This window comes from Athene noctua, chromosome 14, assembly GCF_965140245.1.
Source record: "Athene noctua chromosome 14, bAthNoc1.hap1.1, whole genome shotgun sequence".
NCBI lineage: Eukaryota > Metazoa > Chordata > Aves > Strigiformes > Strigidae > Athene > Athene noctua.
In genome coordinates, this window is record NC_134050.1 from 16,422,133 (window position 1) to 16,445,910 (window position 23,778).

Consider the following 23,778-nt stretch of genomic DNA (forward strand, 5'->3'; position numbering starts at 1 on the left):
GGGCTCAGGAAAGACAGGGAAATTACAAACATGTGAGCTCAAAACTTTTGAGAAAATGAAGACTGCCAGTGTTTCCGTAATTAAAGGGATGCTATGTAAACTGACCCTGTGTCTCCTTTCCCCTTATTCAAGATGAATGAAATGTGAAACAGCGCATTAAGCCTGGGAAGTAAGTTAAGGTTATAAAAGTGATTGTATTTAATGATGTCATGTTCCTTCTGATGACATGGATCAAACATGTCCCAAGCAGTGCCTGGGGGGGGACAGGGCTTTGGGGGGCACTGCCTGGGGGGGGTGTGAATGGGGCAATAAGCGGAGCCACTCGCTGCAGCACACTCGTGATGCCCCGGGCGGGGCGCGGCAGCCCCCGACACCCTTGCAGGGCCCGGGGCGGGGGGGCCGCGCCCGGCGTTACCTTCGCTTTACACCGAGCCCTCCGCGTCCCGCCCGCCCCCCAGCACCCTCCCGGGGCCGGGGCGGGCGGCGGGGCAGAGCCCGCGGCGCCGCTTCCTCCGGAGGCCGGGGCACTTTCGGTGGGAACCACTTCCTCGCCCGGCCCGGCCCGGCGGGGGGGGATGTCAGATGCCCCCGCCGGGGGCAGAGGGAGGGGTGAAGGCGGGCAAGCGCCGGCCGCACTCCCCCCGCCCGCTGCGAGACGGCCATTTAAGCCCCGGGCGAGGGGCTGGCGGAGGGAGGTGACCGGCCCGGCCTAGCCCAGCCCGGCTCGGCCCTCCCCTCCCGCGGGCGGCTGCCCCGCTCGCCTCCCCCCGCGCAGGGCTTCCCCGCGGCGCCGCCCGCCTTTCCCGGGAGGGAGCGCTAGAGGGAGCGGCGGGAGGGCGAGGCGCCGCCGCCGCCGCCGCCTCTGAGGGCGGCGAAGGGGTGGGACGCCGGGCGGTGCGGGGCGCGCAGCCCGGCCATGTCTCCGGGGGAGGCGGCGTCGCGCTGAGCGGCCGTGCGCGCAGCGGGGAGCGCTCTCCGCCACCATGAGGCGGCTGCCGCTGCCCCTGCCCTGCCTGCTGCTACTGCCGCCGCTGCTGCTGCTGCCGGCCGAGGTGAGTGCGCGGCGCGGGGGACGGCCCGCGTCGGGGGGTGGGGGGCTGCCGCGGCCGCTGGCAGCCGCACCTGCCCCCCCCCCCCCCCCCCCCGGCCGGAGCTGCCCCGGCGGCCGCGCCCGCCGCTCCGCAGGGAACCGTGCGGCCGGCGGGGCAGGTGTGCGGCCGCCGCTCCGGCTTTGTCCCGCAGCGGCTCCGCCACCGCCGCCCGGGGAGGGAAGGGGAGGCTGGAGGGTGTGGGGGGAGCTCACCTGGGGCGGGCTGCCGGCGGGATCCCCGGGGCCGCGGCCTCCCGCAGCGCTCGCCGCCTGCCCTTCGGGGCTCCGAGCCCCTCCCGGCCGCGGCGCGGGGGGCGGCCGCTGGCCGGCACCGGCGGGGACGCGGTGGGGTACGACCCGGTGGTGGGTGCAGCCCCGTGGCTCCTGTCGGGGCAGGAGGCTGCCCCGGCTGTTCCATGGCGCTGAAAGCTGCCTTGGGCAGAGCGGGGACGGCTCCTGTCTCCCCACTGAGTATTGTAGCCTGCCCTCGCCGTGTCGCTGCTGGTTAATCAGTAACACGTTATTTGCACACGCCAGTGCTGGCGGGGCACATCTCCCACCGCCTCACAGCCTTCAGGAGCCGTGTGGAGTTTTCACGGGAGAATCCTGCCGTGGTACGGGGAGCGGAGCCGGCGGTGCAGGGCGCAGGTCAACAGGAGGCCTCTGACAGCACACCTGTGTCTCAGGCCTCCCTCAGCATCTCACTACGTTGCAGGATGGTCTTCAGAGAACACCTTTCAGTGATGTAAATAGAAATAATCTGCCGGGTGACCCGCTCGTCTCATGCTGGCATAGACCTTCACCCCGTGGCCCTTGGCTGATAGCTTCCTAGTGTTCCTGTAGGAGCGCTTCGTGACTGCTGCAAAGTCTAATGTGTTGGGGCGTGCTGAACTCTTGCTTCCAGATGTACCTGCTCGGCCTCTTTGCCTCAGCGATTTCCGCTACAGAAGCGAGAGCGCGTGTTGGTATGGACTGAGGTACTCGGTGATCTGAGGTGACAGTTCTGCCAGGCCTGTGTTTTAGTCCCACCCTGAGAGCTGAAAAGCAGAACTATACCACTGCTTTAGATTTTAAATTATTTTTTCCTTATCATACACTGGCATCAGCTTGTGATTACAGCTAATGGCTGCTGTAAACCTTTGCTTCCTCCTCCTTTTGTGTGTCATTCAGTTTGGGATACCTTGGAGTGTTCTGTTGTTCTGTATCTGCTGTTGTACAAAACCTAGGTTTAAAAATCTCTTCTGAATGAGAGCTAAGACTGACTTGGGAATCAAAGTACTCCCGTATTTTGAAACAGCTCAGGGCAGGCCTGGATTGTCCTTGGGTATAGCCTTGCAGACTTACCCAGGCAACAGGAGCATTATGTGGGCATGTGGTTTGTAGTGACTGCTGTTCCTTGAAGCAGAGTAGCCTTTGTGCGAGGATCTGCCAGCCATGACATCTATTGTTTGTAGTTTTTCTTCTCAAGCAGGGTATAAAAACTTGTGATGCAATGATCTGCTCGTCCTCTTAAGTCTGGTTCTTAATTGGTGTCTATTTATGATAGACAATAAAAATAATTGGACCCTCTCCTCACACATAGTGATGTTTATGTATTTGTTGTCTTTCGGCCCAGCTGTGCACCCTGCTGACTTCCTGTGGGACCCTTGAGTAGGTCCTGTCATTCCCTGATAGTGTCAGAGCTCCCATCAACGTGCTACAGGACACAGGTCAGATCTGCACATTTTGGTATGGCTCATAATTTTAGGTGGGAACTCCCCGACTGATGATGTCACAGTCTGAAAATTAAGAAGACTACGGTTTTTGAGAGTCTCACTTGTGACTTGAGGTGTATCTGTGAATGTGAAGGCTGGTGCAAAGAATCTGTTCACCACACCTCTTAACTGATGCTGGTCAGCACCTTGCGGAGTTTTGAACATGAGGAGCACTTGCTGGATCTACAGAGAGGTGGGGGGAAAGGCCCCTTAGGAGCTTTTTCTTTAGAGAAATAGGACAGAAACCGAGTCCTTGATGATGGATTCTGCAAATCATCCACTCATTTGAAATCACTGAATTTCAGTGTGGCCACTTATGGCAGGTAGGGGGGACAAGTGTGTTATGTTTATATAACCCATTAATGCCAGCAGAAAGGATGCAGAATAAAGCCTTGCTTGGAGGGAGTGCTTCTCTAAGTACAGTAGTCTTGTCCATTCCAAGTAGTGTTCACATGGTCTTGCCCTCTAAAAATCAGGCTGATCTCTGACAAGGAACAGTTTTGCTCTTTGTGGTGGGTTCTTTGCACAGGTTAAGGCAGATGTCAGAGTTGGCCAGTGTCAGTGGTGGTGTAGCATGCATGCAGTTAGGGGCACATAGCCTGGGGCTATCTGGTGAGGTATTTCAATGGTGTAAGAAGATGGCAGCAACTGGCAAGACTGTCACGCATGTGGCATGAGCTGGACTTCGTGCACTGCCAGTAAGAACCGTTGCCCCTTGTGTACAGTCTCCCTGCTGGCCCATGAGGGGAAAGGCAGCAAGTTGGGTGGAAGTGGCTCTCGGCTAGATCTGGCCTCCGCGTTGCCTTTCAGTTGACTGTGGGGTTGGTAAGGAGACAGGGCTCCTAACACAGACAGCATTGTCGGCCTGGACATAAGCAAGGGCTGGGAAGCATCCCGAGCTGTGGAACAGCTGTGTCATGGCAGCTCCTGGGTGGTGTGACAGGCATATGATCCTTCTGTGGTGTCTTTTACTCAAGGATAAGCATCTTCCTTAGTTTTAATGAATTAGAGCATAGTGGGCAAGTTTGGAGTTGTTAAATACACAGCAAGGTTTGGTTTTTTTTTTTATGGGAGCTAGTGACTTGAGAATGGTCGTATTAGTGATATGACAATATAACATCTACTTCTTAAGAGCCTCAGTGTTGGTGTGCTTGTTTTGGTGCTTAGAGTTATAAACGCCTTTTATGTGGACCCAATAGCTTTTTCTTACAGCTTATTCCATGTACAAAACTCCTACTGATACCGTGTGAGTCGATTATATAGGATTATGGCTTAATTACTGATCTGAATGTCTAACTGAGGAGTTTAAATGAAGCACCATCGTATCTAAAGTGTGGGTTTGCCGTGTGTGTATGTTGCATGACAGTTAATTTCTACTATATATTGGTCATTGTTAATCATCGTTGTTGATTCTTGTCTTGCTCTAAATTTTAGTTTGAAATTATCCATGGTAATTTTCAGCACATGAAAAAAGTTTAAGTACCATTTAACAAAAATATTTTGCAAATACTTTGTGACACAGGTCTAGAGCTCATTTAGAGCTCTTAATAAAGCTTGAGAAATGTGAGGCTCCCTTGCTGCTACTGTAAATATGCTTTTGGGGTAAAACCTTTAAGAACCACCATTAGGAACACAAGTATGGACATCACTGATCCAGAGACCCGAGCAGGCCTGGACTTAAGGCAGTATAGGCCAGAAAGGGAAGCTGTGGACTGAATTTGCTTGTGACAGAGGAGCTCAGAAATATATTTTTCATCTGTCAGGACAAGTTATTTTTCTGTGATGGCTGACAGTTGGTGCTGAAATGCAAAGGCTCTCATTTTTGTTTAAAACTGCAACACAGGTTAATGTCACGTGGTGCTTCATGATCTCTACAAGAGCACACAACATGAAGACCTTCTGCCGTACTCAATATGTGCTTTGTTTTCAATGTGCTATGGATGTGCATAGTGCTTCCTTAGCTGCATAGGCTGACTGCACATTGCAGCACACTCAGATGGTTTCTAGCACTTTGATTTTAGTCTCCAGCCAGCAACACACAACAAAATATCTTCTTCTGCATGTTTGAGATCAGAATTCAGCCCCACAGTGGAAATGTTGTCTGTGCAAACAGCCACGCTATTATTAGTACTTCCTCAATTATGTGAGCTACATGCAAGTCTTTGTTGAGGATTTTCATGGCATGTAAATTTTTTTGGTTGGAGTTTCTAAATATGAGAGGGAGAAATTGCTACTGTTTTAAAATCTTTGCTTATTGTGTAGGTCATAATCCATATAATTTTAATTTACGCATTTCCTTCTTCCTACTAGAATTACAGTGTATCATAGAGTGAGCATTTCAGCAATGTTAGAGAGTGGTTGGAGACTGGGAATTTGATGTTTGTAGGTATGAAGCCTGTCTTGTGTAATTTATTTGGGTTTTTTACTTGCTTGCTTGAAAGAAGATTCCCAGTATGAGCAAGGGAGAGAAAAGCTATTAAAACAGTCAGTGGTTGCACATCTGGTTGTTAGCCTGATGTGACTCCTTTTAGTTTGACTCCAAAATTTGAATGTAAATAACACCTTGAACATAATGAAACGTCTCTGGAAGTGTAGGAGGAGCTAGTTGAATTTTCTGTAGCAGAGAGTGTGTACTGCTATGTGGGAAGAGGAGAGTGAAAGAGAACCTTGCCTTAAATGGAGCCATCGGTAGGAAATTAACTTTCAGCAGGTGATGACTGTGCAGGGGAGGACTTTAATTGTGGAGAAAAAAGACAAGAAAGTGTAGGTGAGCATGTGCTAATAGGAAATGTTAGAAAGCAACTTATGGGGAGAAAAGGGTAACCGGGCATGTGCAGGAGGAGAACAAAACAGATGCACTACTCTGGAAGGCTGCACCAAGGCTTTTCTCTAAGTGCTTTCCAGCTGTTCCCAAATGTATCTGCACATAAACAGGCCTCCTGGGGCTATTAATCCAAAATTCCAGGAGAAAATCCAAGATTAAATGAGAAAGGTATTTCTGTAATCCAGCAAAGAATGGACACATACATGTGGTCCAACCGGAGCTGGATTGATAAACTTGTGGCCTCATTTAGTTATCTTCTGTGCCATTCGTGGGTGTTCAGTGGAAGAGGCAGGACAACAGAGTAATGTCCATATCTTTCCATAAATGTTGTTGGTATCTGGCATGTCACTGAATGTAGTTAAGGTTATTTTCCTGCCATCACCAGGAAATTGGAAGAATCCCTTGGTATTGGAAACCACACAGTCCAACAGTCACTCTTCTCCCTCTGTGATTTATCTGAGACACTTAGGGCCACCTATGAAAGCCTCTTTCCCCACCTGTAGAAATGTAATGGGAGGAGAGAAAGCTGTGCTTTTAACTGTGTCTTAGAATAGAGTAAATTGCATCTACAACTCCAAATGGAGGAAGGAATGATGTTGGCATCTGCTGCGGTACTGGACCTGTCGGGTCTGTAACTGATCTTGGCTTTATGTGGTGCTTCAAGCTCAGTTGGTATGTGTGGGGAAGAGGGCTAAGGCCTGTGTTTGATGTAAGCCCTGCTTTGGGGAGAAGGGACCACTGGAAGGATTACCTTTAAGCTCTTCTAGCCAATGCCTAGAAATCCCTTTTTGTCCAGTGCTGCACATGTGCTTGTTCTTGGTTTCCCCTTCCTATTCTTCTTGTACCTCCCATTTGTTTGGTACACTTCTGACTTTTCTCATTGTTTTGAGCCAAACTAAATGAGTAAAAGAAATATCTAGTATGTCATTGGTAAATTCCTAATGCATGCAAAGTCTTTGTTGTGTACTGCATTTGAGGTTCTAATTTAGGCTTTAGAATGTGGTGGTCTTTTAAATGTTGGGTTGGGTGGTTTTTTTTATTGGAAAGACTTCATGGTTTCTTGGTTGATTGGTTTGGCTTTGTGGTGTGCAGGAGAATGCCATCTACATACTGTAGTACTGTTTTCTGTTTACTGTGCACCATGTGGGCCAGGGATTGGGTATAAGGCATAATTTGTGTGAATTTCACCCCTGATTCCACCACTGAAGGTAAGAAATGTCTGCTTCTGAGACTACAAAAACATAAAGACAAGAGCATCAGGTCTGGAGCTATATTGTCAATTACAGTCTGTCTATTGTAGCTTGGTAAGCAGGTGCAGTATTTTAGGATACCTGTGTTAGAGGCTGTGGGTGTTTGAGAAAGGGTGAGGGTGACGTGTGGTCCTGGCTCTGTGAGTGGGACTCTTCCGAGCCCAGAGGTGCTGGAGCCCTCTTTCCTGTCATAGCCCAGGTGAGAGGAGAGACTTAAGTGCCTGGGAGCTTTTCCTTGTTCAGATTTTGTAGTTTGTATCTAAAACACAGCTGGCTCTGTGATTAGGTGCATTCTCAGATTAATTCCTCACTTCCTTTTGGCAATATTTTGATAGGGTTTTTTGTCTGCCAGGTTGCAAAGAGTTGGGATGAACCTAACCTGAATGGGAATGATCCCTAAAGAGAGGTTGTTTGTGCAAACCCGCTTTGTAGGAGCCCAGGCTGTCCCTGGTCATTAGGTGATTGCAGCTTGTCATGTTCTGATCGTTTTAAATGCATATTTAAAAGCTTCTGCTTTTACTAGTCCAGTTGGATTTTTTTTTTTTAATGGAGTGTATCAAGATGAATCATTCCTGGTTTTAGGACATCTTGGTAGATGGGTGGTAAGAAAGGGGACTGTACAGACCTCTATGAAGGCTCCTAGCCACAGTTGTGACGTTGTCTCACTCTGTTTGCTGATGGTTCATCTCTGGAGGGTGTTTTCTCACAAGAATGCTGGTGACTTTTGTTTCTGCATTCCCCATCATGGTGGAGTTTAGACGAAGCTTTCTCTTGTTATTTCCTTTTGTGCACTTGTATTCTGTTAAGTTAGAACATTTTTAACAAGCTTCCTTGTTTATTTTATATACACACATGAACAGGTCACCACTGGCAAGTCTGTTTCTACATACCTGCTTTTGAGTCCTCATTTTCAAGTTACAATTCCTACTAACTCTGTCCTGGAAATAAGGAGAAAGCCATGCAAAGGGCAGGTGGGTGCTTCGTGAGACAGGAGGGTGCTGCAAAGCATGGGGCAGCAGGCCATGGCCAGAGAAAGGTGCAGCTTTGTTTTGGGGCAGGCCAGCCTACATATGCAGCAAAGCATGGGACCATCTGTCATATTACAGACTCTAAAACTTCCTGCTGCCTCCCTCTGGTGCTTGTGGTGCCTGCAGATAAATGGGGGTGGCTTCTTTTTGCTGCCTGTCTTCCCCAGGGTTACCTCATGCCCAGAGCAGCTCACCTAACTGATTCCCAGAGCATTCCTTTGAAACGTTGAACTTAATTTTGCCAGATGTCATGATATGGAGGGGCAAAGGGGAAAATAGTGAGAGTTCATTTAGTTAGCTTCACCTGGCCGCAGCCTGTATCAGCTCAGCGACAGATGACTTCTTAGTTACTGTCTGAATTCATAGTAAAAAGGATCACATCTTTGTCTTTATTTGTCTGAACTTGCTCTGCTGCTTGTCTTTGTTCAAGGTGGCCTATGTGTTTTGTAGTGGAAAGGGCAGGGAGGATGCTAGAGTGGTAAATATTGTCCAGCTGAAAATAGAAGATGCCTTCACCACTAGTGACATTTGAAACAGGAAGAATAGCCCTGATTGGAAAGGGGACCAATTTTCTGTGCTAGCAGGGATTTGGGGCAAGTGACCTCTTTCTGACCCCAAGATGTAGCTTTGGCTGAGAAAGAGAAGGGCTTCCAGCGTTACCCCCTGGGACGCAGGTGAAAGAAACGCACGTTAATAGTTTCACTGTAGCAGAGGGTAGCAGTGTGGAACCATCAAAAGAGATTGATTGACTCAGCCTTGCCAGTGGTTTTATTACAATATTAGGCATGCCATGGTTTCAGTGTACTTTTTAAACATTAAAGCGTGGCTTGTTATGAAAACTAGTGTGAAGGGGAAAAATGGGTGCCTGTGGCTAGCATAAAATTTACATATGAAAAATCGTATTGTGTTAATAAGGGAGTTTAGGATTTTCTTCCTTTGTGATCATGCTCGGTTGTTTTCTCCAATTCTGCAGGAACTTTTTATACTTATAAATGCCTCAACCTGAGGGAGAAGTAAAATGAACAGTGATAAATTGGTACGGCCCTTTTAGGTCATCACATTTTGTTTTATTTAATTATTTTTTTCCAGTGAAAGAAGATATGGCAGTTCTAATGTCTTCTTGATGCTACGCGTTATAATCACCCATTTATAACCAAAGTTGGATTGGGGGAGTTGAGAGCTCATGGCTTTCCTGCTTTCTAAATTCTAGTGTTCTTTCAGTCTCCTTGCAGGATTAGCCACTTCTAATACTAGGCTTGGAGTTCAATACCAATAAAAATGTACTTGTTCTGGTCAATTCAATACAATTTTTTTGCAAAGTAGGCTTTGCCTGTTTAACTGAGGTACTTGATGGATTCGTCTTCTGTGGATTTATACTTTTTTTGTAAGGGAGAGAAATACAGTAAGTGTAGTTGCAGTTTCCGTCCCACAATCTTTATAAATGTGTATCTTCAACAAAAGTGAAAAAAAAAAAGCTTGCTCGTTGGAGAAGTTAATTATCTTCGGTTCAGTTTGCATAATTCTTTGAGGGGAATTCACCTCTAGGTTCTAGTTCTGTGCAGCTGGGTGCCAGGGAGAAATAAGCAGCCCAGCTCTGAGGTCAGGATCTGGCCTTCTTAGCTGGCATACTGTGGACGCCCCAGACACAGGCCTGGTATTTTAAACTCAGTTTCCAATAGATGTTACATCTGACAGCTGAAGAAAGGAGACTGACATACTCTCACATGAGATAAAGGGGCAGCATTAACATCTACAGAATGAAAATACTTTCTTTTTCTTTTTTCCAGTATCTCTGCTGTTCAGAACCCTATTTCTGGAAATATTTGTGATGGAAAAAGGGATGATTTTTGTGAAAGTTTAGTTTGTGTTGTGTTTTAGTTGTGGTTTTTTTGTGTGTGACTAATAGACTAGACAGTTTTTCTTTCTAATGAACCTTGTACTACTTTTAAGACTCTTCTTGCAACCAACTGAAAAAAACGCACTTTATCGGTACTATTAAATTGCAAGTGTTCACTTGAATGATCAGTGATAAATTAACTGTATTGCCACATCCATCTTAAAATAATTGAAACTATAAGTACATGCAAAACATGGTAGATACTGGTATTTTGAATGTGTTAACTGAAATCTAATTTTAAGACTTAATTATGGGAAAGGACAAAGCTGTAAGATCTGGAATTAGATCTGTTGGCTCTTTGTCCTTTAATCTCCATAACAATGCAGGTAATTGTATGCATATAATAAATCTCAACAATACTCTCCTTTGTCCCTGTTAAAGGAAAGAAAACTTTCCTTTGTCTGTAACTTATCAGGGAGTTGCATTTGGAGATGTTAAAATTTCTGAGAGAAAGTACAAATAAAAAATCTAGCCAGCTAACAGAAGTAAAAAGAAGAAATTTCTTTTATGTGTTGAATCCATTTTGAAGCAGGCATCTTTTCCAGTTTAACAGTTACAGATGAAATATTGTTATAAAGTGTTTAGCTGTTTCTTCATAAGATAAGACTTTAATGGCCAATGTCCTCCAGCACCATGTGCATTTTTATCTCTTTGTTGTCTCTTTCGCCAGCTGTAATGTTTTTTCATTATTGCTGAAAGGTAGTTGATCTAAAATATAAATGTCTTAACACAACATGGTCTTTTTAATGTGGATTTGAGATTATGTAATGAAAGTGTAATTGCTTCTGTGCTTTTATTGTGTGTGCCTCGTTCGTCTGTGACATTGTAATTTCTGATCTCTGCTATACACTTGTAGCAAAACATCCGCATTAAAGGAGCTGATAATTAGCTCTCTATATTCATGAAATTGAAAGCTTAAAATGCTTGGAAAAAGCGGCTATATCCTTAACTAACTTTATAATCATATAGCCTTCTTTTTAAAAAAAAAAAAAAATTTAAAAAATCCTCCCAACCAGACATTATATGCATTTTATGATTAAAGCATATAATTAGTTTATTGTTCTCCATATTAAACTAACTTTCTTTTTCTTTCTTGTCTGCAATATTTTGTGAAGTACTGACGCTGCTAGTGAGAGTGCTGAGCTCTAGCCAGCAGCAAATATTTGCAGGTGGATGCAATATCTGGAACAGCCTTAGGCAGTACTCATTTCCCAGTACTACAAGACAGACCTGCAGTATGTGGTTTAACTGGTATTGAACTATTGTCTTCTGACTCAGTCTTCATACTTTTAAATGTATCTGTTCAGCTATTTCCTGGTTCAGTATGCGCAGCATAACACTGCAGGAGGAGTGAGCAGAAGGCCAGAGCTGCTAAGAATTTACTGCAGAGCATACTTGTCCCTCTTCACCTCAGTGGTCTTCTGATAACTGAGCCTAGTTCTTTTTGTGATGAAATTGGTTGGGACTTCATCTAAGAGGTGCAAATAAAATAGTTCTCTTCTAAATTTCTGATAGTTTTAGCAGCCTACGAAAAACTCCCTCACATTTCTTCTTTTCATTCACTTGCACTGTTTTGTTTTACGACCTGCAGGAAGGGACTGCGTTTCTCCAGCAGCAGTTCTGGGTGATTCACAGAGCAGCCCCTGCTGCATCCTAGCTAGCTGTACTGTTACCAGACAGAAGGTCATTTCTGATAACCTTCACTGTGCCCTATAGGTTATGCTTATGTGCAAAATTCTGTGCAGTGCGTTTATTATTTGGCTTGTAAGCAGTGTGTGCAGTGATTCTTCCCATGAATAAGTTTAATGCTATTCGGGACAGCTGACACAGTTGCTATTTTTTTTTGTTTGTTTGTTTCCAGCTCCTCTTTGAGGTAAGACGGATAATAAATTGCCATGTTCAACTCTGCCAAAGACGAGTTGCTGCATCTGATGCCAGTCCCCTGCACTCTTGGTCCTGCAAATTTGCTACCGTAGTTGCTTCTGCTCTCTTCTGAATAGGTGTTTTGTTTAGTTTTGGTTTTTTTGGGGGGAGAAGGATGTGAAAAAGAAAACAAGTATCTCTTATGCAGATGTTTATTCAGAGTAATTGCTACATGCAGTTTTTGTCACTACTGTCTTCAGATTGCATCAAAGTTCATTCCAGCTATGTTAATCTGAGATTTGCAGTGAAAACTGTTCAGCTGAACATTTTGTCTCCTCCTGTAGAAATGTGTGGAAAAATTAAAAGGCGATAAGATACTGCCAAACTTTGGTTTCCCTTTCGAGCAAAGGCTTTTTACTTTTTGCTATCCTGAAGTCAGATGTTTGCTGCTCCATCTTCCAGGAAGTCTGTAGGACTGAAATGCTGCTAGAGTTTTGAAGATTAAGTTAATGACTGAGAAGTTTTAGGACTTGCAGTAGGTTGTGCTGTCAGGATTTGTCTGAGGATGCAGACGTTGCTCACCTGCAGCCCCTCCTATCTTCTCTTTACACTTTCCTCCCCCTTGTTGCACCCGTTGTTTTTTGTGACTTGGAGATTGTAAATGCCATGGGACATTGTACATTTGTACATGAGTAGTACTAAGGAATCTTGATGGGGTTAGGACCTCTGGCAATGACTTCAAAAAAGAAATCTTTCTTAGTTGCCAGGTGCATGTAGGAAGTCAACATAGTCTGTCTCCACCAGGATTCACTTCTTACAAGCTGTGTCAAAAATGAGAGCTGGACGAGAAAAAAGCTTCCCTTGCACAACTTCCTGTATTTTGTGAATACAGTATTCCTTTTTGGTCATGAATAGGTTATAAATCAGACAAAAGCTGGGTTGTGGGGTCTCGCCCCTTTCTTCTTTAAGTGAATCGGCTAATTCTTGGCGCATTTGTAGATAGGAAAGGCATTCCTTACATCAGGCACAGATGGGGAAGAGTTTCTTGTGCTATGAGATAGACATCCACCTCTAGACACAGGGCAGCCTGTGGTAAACCACTCAAGTGCTCAGGAAAAGAGGTTAGGAGTGTGACTGAGGCAGTACAAAACCTTGGCAGGCATTTAGTGGGACAGCAAATTTCATCCTGGATGTTCAGTGTGTCATGGAGCAAGTCTGAGTTGTGAAACAGCTACTTAGAGGGGGCAGCAAGAAGGGTTGGGATGCTAGGGAGCAAACTGCACCTCTGACCCTGTGAAGGGATGGTACATGGCTGTGCAGATTCTGTTGAGAAATCAAGGCTAAAGATAACACCTGTTACATTGAAATAGTGCAAAAATCAGTATGCTAGTAAATGTCTGCTTTGTAAATGGCTACCATCAGGCTCCAAACTGTGTGTATTGTACATGACTGAAACAAATCCAGTTGTTGCTTTTTGATTGCGCAGCAAATGCTGCTTTTTGCTGAAGAAAACCCACAATTTGTTTCTGACTCTCCCATACTGCAGTGTCTAGTCTTGTGGACAGTCTGTGGTTTGTATGTATTGGGTGCTGTTTGGAGGACTCTAATTTGAGATGTTCCTATCCATGCTTTAATGCAGTGAAGGGAGCTAAATGAGAACTGTGTGTGGATACAGCTGAGGAAGACATGGAAAAGCAAGTGTATGAGAGACTGAGTTTGGGGTGTAAGCACTCTTTTATCATGTCTATCTCTGTATGAAGCCAAAAACAAAGACAAATTTCCACAGAAAAGGAAGTAGGTTGTTGGGAAGGATGATGAGTAAACACAGATTGTACATGGGGGCAAGACTGCTGCAGCCCATGTAAGTTAACAGCGTGTATCAGCTGCTGAAGCAGTGCCCAAGTATGTGCTGTTTCATTACATTGAACTGTATTCATCTCTGAAATAAAACTGACCAGTCCGCTGCCTCCTTTTTAATTAGATCCTGTTGGGATGAGACATCCCTTCCTGAAATGAGAGAAAGGTAAAATTCATCACCCACCCGCCCCAGACCTTTTGCACACTTGACAGCTGTGATAATATGACACTATGCCCTGTAATTTGGATACTCCTTAAAAGTGACAGAAGGCATTTCTAGACTGTTTGTGTTGAACTTGGAGGCTCTTGCTACATGAGGCTACCAGCTGTATGCTGCTTACAGTGAGGTGATGATAACTGGTGTCTGCTGGTGGTCAAAACCATGATCATCTGAGAGCATAAGGAGTGAGTCTATCTGATTTATCTGCTGTGCTACATAGTAGTAAAGTCTCCAGTCTCTATGGCTACTGCTATTGAGGGGAGGTAATGAAAGGTATTATGGTTTGCTTATAGATATACTTCAGGGTATTGCTCCAACCTCCCTAGCTAAGATTGGGGTTACCTTGCTTGTTGTGAAAATGCATAGGAAGGCAGTCTCTGAAATACCTGAATGTGTTATTTTAAGCGTGCACATGTGCAAACATACACTCTGTATTTAGGGAACATTTCTATGGCTGCAAAATCCATCTCTGAAGAGCTAGGAAGTGTTGGAATTAAAACTGCTCGTTTGACTTTAATCTGCCCCTTTCCAAAGGGTGGAAGCAGGGTCCGGAGTGCACACTCTTGTCCCCCTCACCATGTTTCACTGCCTTTGCTCAGTGCCAGCCCCTCATCAGAGAGAGCTGTTGGAGAAGCTTCAGCTTGCCCAGATGCATTTTGCAGAGATGAAGGGTGTCCCCGTGCAGCTCCCCCATACAGCTTTGCCAAGAAGTGTGGTTGCCCTGCTTTGAGTTTGGAGCAGCTTTCAAACTGAGGTGAGAACCTGCCCAACTGGGTTGTGGGGCCATTGCACCTGAGCGGGTGCCTGCTAAGGTGACCCACTGTGTGCCCTGCTGACCTGGATCCTATCCTGTAGGATCAACTTCCTTGGCTTGACCTTGGACCTCCCTCATTACCACACAGATGGCTGGTGATCCTAACCCTGGGCTGAGCCTGGGTACCATTCATTGCAGAGCCTGCTGTGCTTGGGTACCATGGCAATGCACCCCTGGCTGGTAGAGCCTCCACCTCCTGCTCAGTTCCCTGCTTCTCTTTCCCTGCCTTCCCATGCACCTTCTTTACATGTGTCTTCAATGTGTCTTTTCACCTAATTTTTCACTGTCTGCCTCTCCTTCCCCATACAGGATGGTTAGGGTTGCTTACGAGCATCTTTCAGCACTTGATTTGGCTTAGTTGTTCTCAGAGTAGCTTTATGCTGCATTTATTCCCCTATGCTCTAGTTCTGCAAAGGCTCCAGTAGGCATAATTAAATTAGGACTTTTTTATTTTGATATCCCAGGTGTTTTTGATGTATGTAAGTTTTTCCCAGCAATAGCAAAGGCTATCTTAGTGAAGGGAGGACTGAAGGGGTCAGGGGAGGTCCATTTCTTGCCATAAGAAGGAAGAAAAAATGTCACTGAGGTGTTTAGTAATGTTACAGCAGCGTGTTTTCTCTCATTCTCATTTTCTCAATGTTTTGAACATTTTGGCTGCAACATTTCATAATTAAATAAATATATTTAGCCAGATGCTGGCATGTAGTCTTAAAAATTTCCCTCCAAATTGAAGCATTTGGGGTAAGTTATGAGCAAATGAAAAAGGGTCTTCTGTTAGGAAACCCTGGGCAATGTCACATTATACCCTGTGATATTTAAGAAATTCTCATTTAACTTGTTGCCCTTGATTTTCAGAGCATCGGTGGCCTCCTCCCATACATACAAAACTCCTCTTCCTACTTCTCCCTTTTGTCTTGCTGCAGGTGTTTGTCCCCAGCTGAGCCCTGCAGTTCTGGCTGTACAGTGTGCAGGGGCATCCTCAGCTTTAGCAGTCACTGTGGCAATCCTGTGGTGAAATCTCCAAGTACACCTGAGAGGGGCTGCCTGGGCAGAGCTGTGCCACAGCCTGGTGTCACAACCTTTCCTCCCTAAACTCTTTCTTGTCTGGGACAAATAATCCTGTTATAACTTAAAGTATGTGAAAGCTTCACCCATTCTGTAAAATATTTGAGTTTTATTAATGTGAGTGTGGATGGTCTTATAGCTATTAACTAATTTCTAAATCAAATGTATCCAGTTTTAAGTCTTCTCTGTATCTTCGTAATTGCAATTTGTCAGTAATTTTGACTACAAACCCTTCCCTAATGGCCCCATCTCTTGCACTGTTCCCTGTTGTTACTATTTTAGAAACATGGCTGTTTTCATAGTTTATCATTTTTGCCAATATGAAACTTCAGGGTATGATTTGTTTTTTAAAAAGTCTATTTCTAAAACTCTGTCCTGTTCTTTATACCTTTCTCTCTCCCCCTTTCCTTTTCTGCCCACACCTCAAGTCAAATTTTGGGTATGTGGGTGGAATGGGTTTTAGTAGTGTGAGGGGAAGTGGATAGTTACATGCAGTGATGATGGGGAGGAATAAATGCCTATGTAGTACAGTGACAGAATAGTTTTTGTTGCAGAACTTAGATTGTAATTGCACATGGTATATGGTGCAGCTTCCACCCAAATTTTCTGTCATGCTTGTCTTCTTTTTTTGCATATACATATCACAGAATAGTTTGTTTTAATTCATATTTACTTTGCTGAGGAGGAGGAGGGTGTTTTAATTGAAAGCAAAAATTCCTGTGAACCATATGCCTCACTTTTCAGTCAGCTCTAATTAAATTTCTTTTTCCTCCCTGATTTCACGTTGTTTCCCCTTTGTGTGCGTAAGTGAGAATTTATGTGGGAGATCCCCATCGTTGTTGTTATGTCATGGTCCTATTTTATGATCCCATAATTCCCTCTGTGCTATTCAGACATGTTAACAAAGATTGTGTGATTACAAACACATCCTTTATACGGAGAGAGATTATTGAAGGTTAAATATTACTTCTGTAAGTCCTCTGGTCAGTATTTCAGAGTGATAATGAAGATCAATGTATTGAGCCCTCCGGGAAAGTTTCTGTTCATAAATGTGGAGAAGATGACATTGAGGGTCTGAGATAATGCAGTGAACTGATGACACCCAGCTCGGACTTCCTGAATTTCAGTGCTGTTATCTAATTGCAAGAGGATCCTACTCTTGTTTTCTCTTTCTGGGGGAAAGTCATGTTTAATACTGGTCAGCTTTTGTATAACTGTAAGATAATAGGATACTTTAGTAACATTAGCCAGTTCAATTACATACGCATGTGTGTATATATCTGACTGTGTATACACACATGTGTCCACATTTGTGAATATAGAATAGCAGAGAAGAAATGAGCCTTTAGTGAGAAATAATTTATTTTGGTATTTAGTTTTATTTATTTAGTATCAAGTATTGTTTGAAAGAGTCTAAAAGAGAAGGAACTGTGTTGAGATAAGCAGTAGGAGAATAAAAAAAAAAGACATCTACTTGGCTTAAATGATGTCCAGACTTACTGTGATATTTTCCAGGCGCTAGTATTTTCCTTTTTTATTAAGATTACAAGCAGTTGTTTTTCAGGTCTACAAAATAACAAAAAAGAACCACAGTATTAATACATATAACTGTTCCTGAAATATGCATTTGAGTGCATTGTTTTATTTGTCCTTTGTGTTTAAAGAGGAGACTTGTTATAGCAGGTTTTAACTTATATGACTGATTAAGGAACCATTAGCTTGACAAATAACCATGTGATTAATTGCAGGAAAAAAAAAAACCAAAACAGTGAATCTAATAGAGGAGTGCTTGAATGCTTTCACCTTAGGCACTTAGAAGGAATTTTAGCAATAGAACACGCCAGTGTTATTTCAGTGGCTCTTCTGTTTCTGTTAGATTGGTCTGGGCAGGATGTCTTTTCAGAGGCATTTTGCGCACCCACATCTTTGTGATTGGTGGAAAAATCAAGGGCTTCTTCCAGCCCCAGCACCACTAGTGTTGATGTGGCTGCCTGGTAAACAGGGCTGGGGCACTGGTGGGGACATTGTAGTGGTGTATATTTGCAAGTGTGGGTTTGACGTGGGCGTTTATGAGCTCAGCAGTCCCTTGCTAGGCTGGTGTGTATCCGGTCCAGTTCCCTCTCTGGTGTCAAGTTGATGAGTTGCAAATATGTCCCTGTGTGGTGATGAAAAGATGGGATGAGCTGCTTGGGGTTCAGCACCAGAACTGAAGATTTTCCTTGCCAAAGCGGAGCCTGGTAGCTTGCTTTCCAGCCCATCTGATGGGGAGTTGGGTTTCTCTAATACCTAGGCTCTGCTTGTTTGTGTCCCAGGGGCTGCAGCTGGCTATGTGTTGGCTCAACAAGGTGTCATGTGCATTCTGGCATCCAGGAAACTTCTCTGAAGCTTTTGGTCACGTATCTCTTTGCTTTGTTATCTGGATGATAGTGCTGTGAACTGTCTGCAAGCAAATGGTTCCCGGAGAAAAGAGGGAATTAAAGAACTCAGGGTGGGTTTTACAGTTGCAATCAAGAACGTATTTTCATAGGAAAATACAAGCCATGGAAACTTTAGTCACAGTCTGCTACGACACGGTAGAAAATGACTTCTCTTGTACTGATAGAGCTCCAAGAGGTTGGTTGCAGAGTCTGAATGTCTCCATATATATAAATAATGTAATATTATGTTATCATGGTCTGGACATATGTTGCCTTCAAATAGAAAAAAATACATAATATTACTTATTTTTAAATCTGTCTTTTCAAAAGACATGTGCCAGAAAGCAGTGTACTGGGGAATAAGTTCAGTTGTAACCGGAGGGAGGTTTTTTTATTAGCAGAATTGTTTGTGAATGAGCAATGGAGACAGTGACCTACAGGGTTTACAAGATGTGGGAATCTGCCTGTCTAGCCAGCACTATAAATAAATGAGAGGCTTTTGAAAAATTTTTGTCAACTTGATATACATTATTTTGTTTCGGCAAGTCTCCTTTGCTTCACAAACTCTGTTCTGTGTGTGGTGCTATTTATAAACTGGGGTGGAGGAAGAGTCTTTGGGAGTGGGTGATTCACAGATACAAAATAGGGCCATAAACAATGTTAACACTGTGGCATAATCTGATAAAATCAGAAACTTGGACAAAGAGTGCAACACTGTTCCTCACTGGGGCTGTTGTGTGGCAGCTTTTTCTCCCTTTCCGCTGACCTTCTCTGTCTTGCCAAAAATGCCATCTAGTTTCATTTTTGCAGGGGCCCGACACTGAGTTGCCCAGGGTTAACCTAAGAGCAGTGCTATGGCTTGGTCTTCTGCAGGAAGACTCTCATGCCTGACCCATCTGAAGGGTGTGTGTCACTGCTGATTTTGTGGGATGTGTCAGGGGAGCATCTCAGGGCTTCTTGGTAGCTCCGTGGCTGTCTCCTCTGCTCCCTGGCCAGGGGTGGCTGAAGAGAGCTTGTGTTCACGGCTGAAGGTGGATCAATGCTCGTCTCAGAGGCTGGGAGTTGGAGTGATCAGTTAGGGATATGTGTTCCCTCCTGCTGTTCCTTTTGTGGGCTCTGTCAGAGGAAATGGGATGGAGGATTTAACAAAATCTCCTGGAGCCTGCCTAAAACTACATTGAGGGACAGAGGACAGAGCAGACAGGAGCTGTTTTAGTATACTGAAGGGGTATTTTTAGTGTGTGTCCTTCCTGTATAGGTAGAGGTGGCTTAGTTACCTCCAGGAATAACATATGTGCTTTCCTTGTACTAAATAAACCACTGACAAAGGCCAGGACTGAAAGAGGAGAAAGCAGAAGGATTGTGAAGAGGAAGGATGTAATCGTTAGTGCTTCTATATGGCAGTACTTGGAGATGTTATTTGAGCTGAACTTTGAGGCATGGCATATGCTATATGTGTGTACATTGTCTTCAAGGCTGTTAGTCTGTCGCAGAGGAAGTAATTTGTCAAGTTTGACCAAGTACTACATTGCAGAGCTCATCCTAAATCTCGGGACTCATAAGCAGGCTAGTGTATCTACAGAGCCATGGCATGTCCAGCAAATAATAATCCAGTGGGTCACATAGGAGAGGAGTATATGGAGAGATGATAGAGAAGACTGCAGCACAGGAGTTAAAGATGAAATTTGGCGGTGCTGGTGGGTGGGGATCCCAAAGTGCTTCCTTCTCAAAAGCCTGTTAGAACAAAATCAGAAATACAGTTCTGAGCATTCAATCCACAATGGAGGTGAAAAGCAAAGAGGTGTTTGTTTTTTTTTTTTTTTTAAAAAAAAAAGGCCAGCCCAACCAAATAAAAATACACAGGCAAAAGTGTGCACCCATCATAAGCAGGAAAATCCTATCTTTTGCTTTCTCCTATTATGGGAGGGGTTATTGTTTCTTTTTCTAGTAAAAGAATCCTTTTTTTAAAATGTCTGTGGGAAAGGAGAATAGTCTGAATTGAGTCTTTGAGATGTTGTATTACAGAGAGTCACAGAAAATGTACTATGCAAATGACTATCTGCCTTATTAGATGCCTCAATAGAGTTCATTGTCTCAATATTGCTATTATTGGAGATGGATGGACACTACATGATTTTACCATCAAGCTGAAAAACTTCAGTGTTACAGTCTCATTGCTAGGGTAATAACAGTGCAGTGACTTAAAGGAGAGAATTGAATTAAGGGGAGTGAAAGGTCCATTGCTCTGTCCATTTTAGTTTGTGTTGTGTAGACTGTGCATCATTTTAGGGGTCACAACAGGGGGGTTTGTGCTTCGTGGTCTTGGTTTTGTTCATCTTTCATTGCTAATAGAAAGACAGCTCTTTTATGGGAAGAGTTCTCTAGCACCTGCTGTGATTTTGCTTGATTGCAGTTGTAGGAACGCTGGCACTGTTAGACAGTGGCGATGCTGGCATTTGTCTCAGGTGGGTGCTGACCCTGTACCGGCTTGGTGTCCTCATGGAGGAGGAGCACCTTCTTTGCTCCCTGATGTCAGGAGCTCATCACAGTACTGCTCTTCTCTGTTAGCTGGCTTTTCACCTGTGGGACTGCTTGTGGAGTCTCCCCTGAGCTGTCACTAGAGCCTCACATACGGCCTAGGGCAAAATCTAAATCCTGAGAGCTGTTGAAGTCAAAAGCAGTGTCATAGTCTCCCTTAAATCTGCTTCTGAGGTCTTGCTTTGGATGTGGTGGATTGCATTACAGCCAAGGATACTTACACAGGTCAGGTGTTTGAAACTACAGCTAACTGGTGTTTTGTGTGTTGAGGTTTTTTTGTTTGGTTGGTTTTTTTCTAATCCAGCTTCTCTGGCAGATGTGTCAGGAGCTTTGCTTGTGAAGTTGTTAGGTAGTGCTGACCATTCATTCTGGTTTGGTTTTTTTTGTTTTTCCTGAGCATAATTTGATGTGTTTTATCTAGCTACCTTACAGAATGGGAATTTTCAGATAAAACTTTGGTTTAGGAACTGTTTGTTTGCTGTCTCTGTGGCTCCATGGTGATAGTAAGGTTCTATCATTGAGTTTTCAGCTAGGGTTGGGCTATACTGCTCTTGTCCATGGAAGGATGCATCTCTCCTGAGCAATTTGTTTGCTTCATTTGCTTCTTGGTGGAGAGGGGGAAACAACCCAGTTTCTATGTCTCTTTTATTGTTTGGTTGATATGTATGGAAATTAATGAGTAACTAGAAGCAGCACAGGCAAATTAGAAAACAGTAACCTTACTCAGTGTTTGCTTTTCTTCCTTGACTTTTCAGTTGTGGAGATGATGGGGAGGGACTGTTACTCATGAAACAAAAGAAGTTCTCAAGAGCCCCAGCATTTCCCCCCAGATAACCAACTGCCCCCCTTTAGTCCTTGAAATTTGCACCTGTCATGCAGTGCTCTCTAATACATACCAAATATACAGCAATAAGATTATTTGGAATTTGGAGGCTTTGTTTTCTGTGCTTCATTGTTCTCCTAATTCTGCCACCTCTTCATGTGTCACCTAACACTTATTTCCAAGGACAGCCCAGCTGACCTCATGACAGACAACCCTGATTTAAATGATAATGAGAAGCCACTCGGTTGAAATCACAATTCTGTGATGTGAACTTAGGCACTGCCCTGTCCTTTCCTGTCCCCTCACCAGTGCTAACAGTGGGGCTAATGGCTCCTACCTCTCCTTCTTTTCACCAGAGCTGCATGTGTGCAGTTGTAGAGCTGGCTAAATCTGCTCCCCAGTTCTCCTTACAAAGCTTTGTGAAATAAAACCTGAACTGCAGAGTAAGGCATACTCCACGCTGTGCCATTCAGCTTGGGGTATGTGCTCTAGCTTTCAGTAGTTCAGTGTTGCTTATACATGTTTAGTAATCTGTCCTTCCTTTTGGATACGTGAATATACACGCAGAAGTTCTTCTCTATTTCACTTTTTCATTTCAGTTTTCCACCCCAATCTTGAGATGTTAGTTTAATACAAATGTGTATATACAAATCGCTGGCTGTTGTAGCTCTTGTCTTCCTGTTTTCACAGAAGTTTTGTATCCATCTCGGAACGGTTACAGTTTCTGGAGGGTTAAAATTGCCACTTGTTGTGGTCTGGGAGTTCTTTTGGGGAAGGTTTAAGCAGTAACTTAGCCTAAATTCCTCTAGCACCTAATCCAGCAGACATTACAAAGTCATAAAGCAGCAGGTCTTCTAATTTTATTCTTTTTATAATACTTTTCTACTGCTGTGACCCCTAACATGATGATTACTGAAGTTCTTTGAAAACCAAAAACAACACCAAAACCTTCTTCTCCTTGAGCTTTTGGCAGCACCTCGGCCAAGTCAGTGTCACGTTTGCTCTGTGTATTCTAGTCATGCTGCATGTGTCAGGCACAAAGCAGGGAAGGAAAAAGTACTGTGGGAAACAGTAAAATATGTCTGGAAACCCAGAAGTCTACAAAGATTATCAGGAATAAACACAGTAGCTGAAAATATTCTTAACTGATTAAAACAAGAAAAAAAAAAATCCAATTACTAGTGCAAATTTTAAGCTAAAATTCTGTTTATGCCGAGTTCAGTGAATGGAGGGCTGACTTGTATTTTCCCTCTATTGATAGAGAGAACTTAAGAATATGCTGGAAAAAAGATTACAGTAGTATGATTTGTTTGGCATGTACAGCAACAGAAATTCTGCTTTTTCTTCTACTGCTCATCAGAGGCACAGTGTACAAGGTAGTGTATTGTTTTGCACTGAGATTTCTGTCTAATCTTTAAATGCATATGTGGCATTTTGCGTTGCTTGAATATATTCTGTGATTATACATAATAAAGTTCTATTACATGCCAGAAGCACACTTAATACTGGTTCTGCCATAGCATTCATTTTAAGCATAGTGACTCTTATGCAGCTTCTCTTCTTCTTATGACTTCATATTTTTTTTCATTCACTTTTATTAAAATGATAGGGAAAATTTTCTCAGTATCTCACTTAAAGTATGTTATGAATTTTTGACTGGATGTATACAGTTCAATTACTGTTTTATAAAATGGCTCACAAGCTGTGAGAGCTCCAGGGTCATTATTTCTCCTGTTCTCTTTTTCTGAGTCCCTCATTTGTCTCAGAAGGGCTTTAGTCATTTACTGTTAGAATTCCTCTTAGAATTTATATTTTATTTTCAGCATCACCACCTGCCCTGGGTGAAGTTTCCTCCCTTTCTAATGAAAGACTGAAGATCTGGTTGTCTGGTGTAGTGAACCCTTACATCTTTCGGTTGTTTGATGGGAAGTGGCGTTGCAGCTTGTGACCACTTAGCTCTTGTGGCATCTCACTTTCCCATTCCCTTCCTATGCCAAAGGAAATGAGGACCTTTTTTTTTGTTTTGTTTTGCATTTCTACATAAAACTTAATTTTGTCTTTTTGCAAAGCTGGGTTTTCTTTACTTTTTTTAAGCTTGTTCCGTTGAGCCTGAGCAGCTTTCTTGAGTCTCTTTACCGAAGCAGCAGCAGTTTGGAAATGAATTCTAAAACAGTCAAGGGTAAGTTATCTCACTTTGTCATTCCTAAATTTTGGACCCTCCATGTGCACCACAAAAGGCGAATTCCTTGTTTAGCCTTTGCTGGACCATGAAGTATTTATGTCCAGCAAATGCTGTAGATTCATCTTTCAAAAATGTGTTGTGGGAAATAGAATTAAT

At 43.8% G+C, this 23,778-nt stretch overlaps 1 protein-coding gene across 2 annotated transcripts in view; it reads left to right on the forward strand.

The window, feature by feature from the left end:
- Positions 1 to 965: 965 nt before the first annotated feature.
- The window catches only part of PTPRJ (protein tyrosine phosphatase receptor type J), a 74,634-nt gene continuing 51,821 nt past the window's right edge, over positions 966 to 23,778 (forward strand). For both annotated transcript variants that reach the window (XM_074917971.1, XM_074917970.1), the window contains exon 1: positions 966 to 1,052. In XM_074917971.1, the coding sequence (XP_074774072.1) occupies positions 984 to 1,052 (69 nt within the window). In that variant the 5' untranslated portion in view covers positions 966 to 983. The remainder of the gene's footprint in view (positions 1,053 to 23,778) is intronic.